This window comes from Mustela nigripes, chromosome 4 (genome assembly GCF_022355385.1).
Source record: "Mustela nigripes isolate SB6536 chromosome 4, MUSNIG.SB6536, whole genome shotgun sequence".
Lineage (NCBI taxonomy): Eukaryota > Metazoa > Chordata > Mammalia > Carnivora > Mustelidae > Mustela > Mustela nigripes.
This window is the reverse complement of record NC_081560.1, coordinates 10,437,997-10,446,587: the sequence shown is the minus strand read 5'-3', so window position 1 is coordinate 10,446,587 and position 8,591 is coordinate 10,437,997. Positions and strand designations below refer to the sequence as shown.

Here is an 8,591-nt window from a genome sequence, read left to right as displayed (position 1 = left end):
TCGGAGCCGGAGGACCCCGGGGGCTCCCGATCGGGGCGTCCGCTGCGGTCGCCGGTAGCCACCCTTCGGGCCGTTGTTTTCCTGTTGGTTATGAGAGATGGGTGACCATGAAATACAGTTGAGAAAATGGACCACAGACACACACACGGGTTGGTCACTATTTTTATTTGACTTCGGGTTCCCGTCTCCTGCGCTCGCGTCGTCGTGACAACCGCCCTCTGGTGGGACCCGGTCGCGACCGCGCGGAGGATCCGCCGCCTGCTTCGTCGCAGCACCGGGTGGACAGAGCTGCGGGTCCCCGAGAGCAGACGGGGATGCGCGTTCGCAAAACCTCGCGGGTGGCTTCTCGCGCCGCGGCTCTCCGGCGCCGCTGGGGAGGGCAAGAAGGGAGCCGAGGGGCTCATTAAACACGAAGCGAGGGCGCCTCTCGGTGGCCCAGGTGGACTGAACGGCCGGGCCGGCGACGCGGAGCCTTCTCTGCCCGGTCGCTGGCAGGTGCACTGGCAGGTGCACTGGCAGGTGCAGCGCGAGAAGCTGCGGGCGGGGGAGGGAAGCTCGGCGCCACCCGCCCTCCCCTCCCAGGGTGAACGGCCGCAGGGGGACAGGAGCTCGGCCTGCAGACCCAGCTTCTTCTACTTGGTGGCACGCTCCTTTCCCGGCCCTCTGCATTAACTTGGGGTTTGTGCACCTCTTCTTTTTCAGTCTCAGTATGTCAGAAACCATTCCGTTTCCATGCAGGAGTTTCCTCTGCACAGCATCCCCGGCCTCGGTTGTGACTCGGATGAGGGCAGTTTGCACCTGTCGCTCCACTGGAGCCTACTGCTCTCACCTCAGAGCCGAGCGGGGGTGAAGTGCCGGGGGCCCTCTGTGAACTGTCACGCACCCCCTTCATGCCGTTTCTCTCGGCACCTACAGCTGTCCTAACTGCCTGTTTTCAAATTTAACAATTAGGTCAGTGACTCTTGATTTATTTTAAAAGTTAATACCAAAGACAGTAATAAGGCCAGGGCGAAATGGTGCCGTCCTAACAGCCCAGTCCCAAAGGAACTTTTCCCCATGTTACACAGAGGACTCCAGCGCTCATAAACACTAGACAGAGCCTTCGGGGTAAGGATTTAAGGATGGGCAGGAGGCAGCTGATGTGTTGGACACCAGAGACGCTCAACAGAGAACAGTCTCCGCTTCAAAATTAAAAACAATTCCCTAGGAGAAATGGAATGCTAATAATCGGTCCTGAATTTTGTAGCGGAATGACCCACTTTGGTTTTCCAAGTGAATGTAATGGAGCTTATGTACTTTTTTCAAAAATAATTTTTCTCCCTCACTGTAGAATTGAGATCTGTCATTTATAGTACCTGGGGTTCCTGAAACATTAACATCTTTAAAACTAGGGGGCATCCCATGGAGAGGTTTAAATTTCTGTAAACCAAGGTGAACTCTTGTGGAGCAGTAAGTCAGCAGCAAATGAGTAAATCCGAGGCCCGGCCATAGATACCACTTGCTGGGTTAGGTTTTGATGGCCATGGTCCAGAGGAGCGGGTGGTCCGTCTCTACGGTCACGACACCAGACCCATCATAGGTATTGGAAGTACTGACCAGTGTTCCAAAGCCAAGCATGTTGTTCGCTATAAGAAAACGATAAAACAAAATGTTTATTAGTGAGAGACAACCTTTCTCCAGCGTGGAAGAACTTTGTCAACGGTTAGCAAAAAGCAGGGAAGCCTGTGCTTTGACATAAGCTATATAAGATGTGGAATACGTAAAACAGAGCTTATAGGATTTCAAAACTGAAAGTTTCCATAATTTGCCATAACTGCTCTTCCGGGAGTTAGTTCTTGGCTGTTAACTATTCTGGGATATATGCCATTCTCGGACAAAATTTCATTAAATTTTTAAATTTTTGTTTCATTACCAATTGTAAAATCAAAACCCATTTTGTAATGTGCTACTTACTTCCCTGCCTGGGTGCAGTAATAACTTTTCTTGATGATTGAGAATTAACATTTTACATAAGTTATTAAATTCTACGAAGATGCAGTTTTAGCTTCAAGTCTGAATGATATGGGGCGGAAAGCTAATTACTTCCACAAAAGCACGGGATTTTGGTTATATTTTTCTCATAAATTAAGAAAAGCCAAAATGAGCAAGGCTTGCTTTCTGTAAAATTAATAGGAACTCAAAGGTCGAAGCCAACTTCCAACTGTGAAATCTTGAGGAAGCCATAAGCCCAGCTGTAAAAATGAGGCCCAGAATGAGAGATAATCTTCTAACTACTTAATTATCAAATATCAAAGTAAAAGGTTAGGCGTTAAGTGATATATATGTAATTGGTAGGTAAATTCTAATTCCATGTACGTCGATAGTCCAACAGGTTAGCTGGAGCGAATGCGAGGCATTGAGGCATTAAGCTGACGTAACTTCACTTTCTTTCTTTATTACGTAGGAGCAGTTCCTCAACATGATGGCAAACTCAGGACTGTTCTATACACATTCCATGATAACCAATATTATTCTCGTGGTTAAAATTCAAAGACAAAAAAAAAAAAGAGTCCTTTTCCATTACCAAGTCTAACTCTGAAGTTACACTTACTGGGGGGAATAACTCATTATAATGCTCACTTCCCACTAGGGGGAGCCTGTTATCTTTCCAAGGAAATCTTGAAAAAGCAATTTAAAAATTCAGAGATAGCATTACAGGACAATGGTAATTAGTAATTACCAGTTAACACAGTTTACTTATTAAAACTCAAAGTACTTACTTTTTCAGAGTACTTACTAATGCAAACATCAAGTTATAAGGTAAAACCATACAAGAATACGGAGTGCACCTCAGGCGCATATTACCCTGATATATAATTCAGCATCAGAAGCTCTTGGCTCTTCAATAATTTGGAACGTCTTTGAGATGCAGTTTCCAAATTATACGAATAGGCACACAGATTCACAAAACTAGACACGATTATGTGGATAGTGGGTTAGGTGGCGGTCGTGGATTCAGGACAAAGTCTATCTGGGATCTCTGGGAGAAAGAGGCCTTGGCTCTCCTGGCAACAGTGTGAGCGCTGCAAACCATCTATTCATAAAGACCATTCTGGATGCTCTAGTGGGCCTGCCACCTTCCCAGTGGAGAACAGGACACGTACGCACAACCACCTGGGTTTGACACACGCATTTTAAGATTCTGCAAGCTGATTGCAATCCTGGCTTTACATAGGCTCAAAGGACAAGAGCACGAAATTATTTCTCTAGTTTGTAGTTGCATATAAATTCCTTTCTGCTTTTCCGTAGGTAGACTATCAATTTTGGATTATTGGGACTAGACCCTTAGGAGACAGATATATATCTAAGTGTCTCTCTCTCTCTCTGCGTTTCCCTGACAATACTTAGTGGGGAAAGAATAAACACAGTTTTCCTCTCGCGAGAGTCCCTCCTCACCACCTGATTCAACTCTAGTCACCGCCCAAAGACCCAACCTCCAGACACCACCACCCTGGGGCTTATGGCTGCCACATAAGACTTTTAGGGGACGCATTCAGTGTGTAGCAGTACAACCAGAATTAAAGGAGGGTTACAATTAAATACATTTGCAAATCTCCCAACTTTATGGAGATTACAACAAAATGATAGAAAACTAAGATGAATAAGCTAAAATACAAAATCATGAATTTTAACTTACTGTCTCACTGCAGTTATCTTGGAGTATATTCCTTTCAGTCAAAGAATCATGCTTTTCAAGCAAACAGTAAAGTCCTCATATAAGAAAAAAAAAGTTGTTTTTTTTTTTTTTTTAGGAAAATAGTTGGCATTATGATTGAACTCTCTCTACCCCAAATGTTGGAGGGTCAATCGTAAAGTAAAATGACAAGACTGGCAGAGAGACAACTCCGCACAGATGGGAAAACAAATTATTTTCTTCCAGTTCTAATGCAATATATTGATGCACACAGCTTAATGACTTGACATATCTATGTACTAGCAAACGGTTATCACATAAATTTATAGTTAACGTGTATTGCAACTTTTTCCCCTTGTGATGAGAACTTTAGAATCTACTCTTGCCAACCTTCAAACATTCCCTACGGCACTGCTGGCTACATTGATCGTGTACACTATATGCCCAGTACTGCCCGCTCTTAGAACCAGAAGTCTGTACCCCCTTCCCTTACTTCCCCCCCACCACTGTGCCCCTGGCTACAAAGTAGCAGGTTTTCTGTGAGGCTTTAGGTTCCTCGTATCAGTGAGATCACACAGTATTTGTCTTCCTCTGTCTGACTCACTGCAGGTAACATACTGACCTCAAAGTCTAATCGTGTTGCTGCAAATGGCAGGATTTATGGCAGAATCATATTCCAGTGTGTGTGTGTGTGTGTGTGTGTGTGTGCGCACACACACTTCTTTATCCTTTCATCTACTGATGGACACGAGGTTGTTTCCCTTTCTTGGCTCTTGTAAATAACGCTGCTAGAGAACATGGTGCGCCACTTCTCTGCAACATGTGTCCTCGTTTTCTTCAGATGGTCCCAGAAGTGCAACTGCGGGGTCGTAGGGTGGTTCTAGTTTTAATTTTGGGGGAATCTCCATAGTCTGTTCCAAAGTGGCTATACCAACTTATATTCCCATCAGCAGCATACCCAGGTTCTCTTTTCTCTAAGACTGTGCCAGCCTGTGTTGTTTTTGTCTTTTGCAGGACAGCCATTCTACGAGGTGTAAGGCGACAGCTCGTTGTGGTTTTGAGTTGCGTTTCTCTAGCGATGAGCGATGCTGAGTGCCTTTTCAGGCACCTGTTGGTCATTTGAATATCTTCTTTGGAAAAACGTCTGTTCGGGTACTTTGGCCATTTTTCAACTGGATTATTTGCTTTTTTTCTTTTTTTGCTCATGAATTTTAGGAGTTCTTTATATATTTTCAATATTAACTCCTTATCAGATATACAGCTTGCAAATATTTTTTTCTCCTTTTCACATATAGGTTGTCTTTTCTTTTTGTTGATTGCTTCTTTTGTTGTGTGGACGTTTTTGTTTGACAGAGTCGCACTTATTTATTTTTTAATTTGTTGCTTGTGCTTTAGCTGTCTTATCAAAACATCATTGCCAAGACCTGTGTCAAGACAACTTTTCCCCTAGGTTATTTTCTAGGATTTTTATGTCTTCAGGTTTCATGTTTAAGTCTTTATTCTATTTGAGTTAATTATTTTTAAAGATTTTATTTATTTATTTGACAGACAGAGATCACAAGTAGGCAGAAAAGCAGGCAGAGAGGGGTGGGAGGAAGCAGGCTCCCCGCTGAGCAGAGAGCCCGATGCGGGGCTCGATCCCAGGACCCTGGGGATCATGACCCGAGCCGAAGGCAGAGGCTTTAACCCACTGAGCCACCCCCAGGTGCCCCTATTTGAGTTAATTTTTGTGAGTGGTTCAAGAGGAGTCTAGTTTCATTCTCTCACATATGAAAACTCCATTTTCTCAGTATTGCTTATTGAAGAGATAGTCTTTTCTCAATTGAGTGTTCTTGGATCCCTTAGCAAGTTTTCTTTTTTTTTTTTTTTAAGATTTTATTTATCTGAGAGAGAATGAGTGAGAGAGAGCAGCAAGCAGACTCCCCAAGGAGCTGGGAGCCTGATGCAGGACTCGATTCTGGAAGTCCGGGATCATGACCTGAGCTAAAGGCAGTTGCTCAACCAACTGAGCCACCCAGGCGCCCTCCCTTAGCAAGTATTAGTTGATTGTATAGATGAGGGATTTATTCTGAACTCTGGATTATGTTCCATTGGTTCATGTACATTTTTTTTATGCCAGTAACATACTGTTTTGATTACTACAGCATTATTATACAGTTTGAGGTCAGGAATTGAGATGCCTCCAACTTTGTTTTTTCCTCAAGATTATTTAGCTATTCAGGGTCTTCTGTAGTTCCATACAAATTTTAGGATTTTTTTTTTTAACTTTTGTAAAATATGCCATTGGAACCTTGATAGGAATTATAGTAAATGTATAGATGGTTTTGGAAAGTATGGACAGTTTAACAATATTCTTCCAATCCATGAACGTGGAATATCTTTCCATTTGTGTCTTACTTGATTTATTTCGTTAATGTCTTATAGTTTTCAGTGTAGAGATCTTTGACCTCTTTGAGTAAATTTACTAAGTATTTTATTGCTTTTGATGCTATTATAAGTGGGATCATTTCCTATTTTTCAGATAACTCATTGTTAGTATACAGAAACACCATTGATTTTTGTATGTTAATTTTGTAACCTGTACCTTTGCTGAATTGTTGATCTGTTTGCTTTGGTACAGCTGTTAGGATTTTCTGTATATAAAATCATATCATCTGCAAATAGTTTTATTTCTTCTTTTCTAATTCTGATGCCTTTTATTTTGCCTAACTACTCTGGCTATGATTTCCAGTACTGTGTTAAATAGGAGTGGTAAAAGCTGGCACCCTTGTCTTCTTCCTGACCTTACAAAAAAGGCTTTCAAACTTTCACCATTAAGTATGATGTTAGGTGTGGGTTTGCCATATATAGCCTTTACTATATGGAGGCATGTTCTTTCTATACATTTGTTATCATGAATGGATGTTGACTTTATCATGAATGGATGTTGAATTTTGTCAAACGCTTTTTCTGTCAAAAAATTTTTGTCAAAAAAATTTTGTCAAACGCACCTGTCAAAATGATCATTATTTTTCTATTAGTGTGATGTATCATGTTTATTGACTTGTGTATGTTGAACCATCCTCAGATCCCAGAGATAAATACCATTGATTATGGTGAATAAGCCTTCTAATGTGCTGTTGAGTTCAATTTGCTAGTAATTTCGTTGAAAATTTTTGCATCTGTATGTGTCAAGGTTATTGGCCAGTAGTCTTCTTGTAGTATCCTTATCTGGCTTTTGTATCAGGATAATGCTGGCCTCATAAAAGGAACTGGAAGTGTTTCTACCACCTCAAGTTTGAAAAGGATTGGCACTAATTCTTTAAATGTTTGGTAAAATGCACCGGTGAAGCTACCTGGTCCTGGGCTTTCATTCATTGGGAGATATTTCATTACTGATTCAAGCTCATTCATCTGTTCAGATTTTCTATTTTTTCCTAACTCAGTCTTGGTCGGGTATATGTTTGTATGAATTTTTCCATTTCTTTGCAGTTGTCTAGTTTGTTGGTGTAGTTTTCATATAATCTTTTGTATTTTGGTGGTTTAGTTGGAATCTTTTTTGTTTATAAATTTTGTTGATTTGAATCCTCTCACGTTCGTTAGACTACATAAAGATGTCAATTTTATCTTTTCATAGAAACAACTTAGTTTTTTTAAAAAAAGTTTTCCTTTTCTGTATTTCATTTTCTAATCTTTGTTTCCATTCCAATCTTTTCTTCCTCTGCAAACTTTGAGCTTAGTTTGTTCTTCCTTTTCAAGACCCAAAGGTGTAAAGCTGGTTATTTTAAATCTATTTTCCTTTTTATAATTTTTTAAAAATTTTAAAAAAGATATATTCATTTGAGAGAGAGAGACAGAGACAGAGCACAGGGAGAGGGAGAAGCAGACTCCCCGCTGAGTTGGGAGCCTGATGCGGAGCTGGATCCCAGGACCTGGAGATCATGACCTAAGCCAAAGGCAGATGCTTAAGCATCTGAGCCACCCAGGAGTCCCCAAATCTATTTTCTTAATGTTTGCATGATAGCTATGAACTTCACTCTAGAACTGCTTTTGTTGTATCCTGTAAGGTTTGGTATATTGGGTTTCAAGATACTTTTTAAATTCCTCTTCGACCCATTGGTTGTTCAAGAGAATATTTAAGTTCCATGTGTTCATGAATTTTCCAGTTTTCCTCATGCTAGTGATCTTTAGTTTCATACCACTGTAGACAGAGAGGAAAACTGGTATTTCATTTTTCTTGAATTTGCTAAGACTTGTTTTGTGGCCTAACATAGGATCCTGAAGAATGTTCTGCGTGCTGGCTGTGTTCCCTGCCTGTGCGACTGGAGGTTGGGCGCCACAGTTGTGTGGATCTGTTGGTCAGGCTTCCTAGGCAGTTAGGACTACTAACTGCTATTCTCAGGAACAGGCATGTTATAAAATCAGCTTTCCTGGTTGGGCAGGGCAGCAGAACAGGGGCTAACGCCATAATGGCTTGTTGTTTGGGGACTCAAATCAGGCAGGACTGTGTACCATCTCTGGCCAGATGGGATTGCCAGCTCTGCTCTGCAGATGGTGAGAGCCACTGGCTATGTGCTTGGCTCACGTGCCATTGGAAGCAGGGCTGCAGGATGGACGACTGGTCTTCCCCTGTGCTTTGGTTAGGTGCCCTGGGTGGGTGGGCAGAAGGCTGTGTTCAGCAGTGGTCAGGGCTACAAATTAGTTTTCCTGCTTAGGGGGTTTGCTGTAGATGCCCCGAGGCTGGCAAGGCTCTTTTCTGCAGGCCAAACGAGCCCTGGTCTTGGCTCTGCAGGTGGGAAGGGCCGCTGGCTAGGCTCTCCCCGCAAGTGCTGCTTAACTGGGATTACAGGATGGGCTGTGCACATTCCTGGGAGCTATGGCTGGATGTCCTGTTAGGTAGGGAGAAAAGTAGGACTATAGATTAGTTTCCCGAGTTGGT

At 42.4% G+C, this 8,591-nt stretch overlaps 1 protein-coding gene across 1 annotated transcript in view; it reads right to left on the bottom strand.

Annotated features, from left to right (window-relative positions):
- Nucleotides 1–952: 952 nt before the first annotated feature.
- Nucleotides 953–8,591, bottom strand: part of TPK1 (thiamin pyrophosphokinase 1) — a 335,002-nt gene continuing 327,363 nt past the window's right edge. Inside the window, exon 9 of the mRNA XM_059396203.1 lies at nt 953–1,625. Within this exon, the coding sequence (XP_059252186.1) occupies nt 1,507–1,625 (119 nt within the window). The 3' untranslated portion in view covers nt 953–1,506. The remainder of the gene's footprint in view (nt 1,626–8,591) is intronic.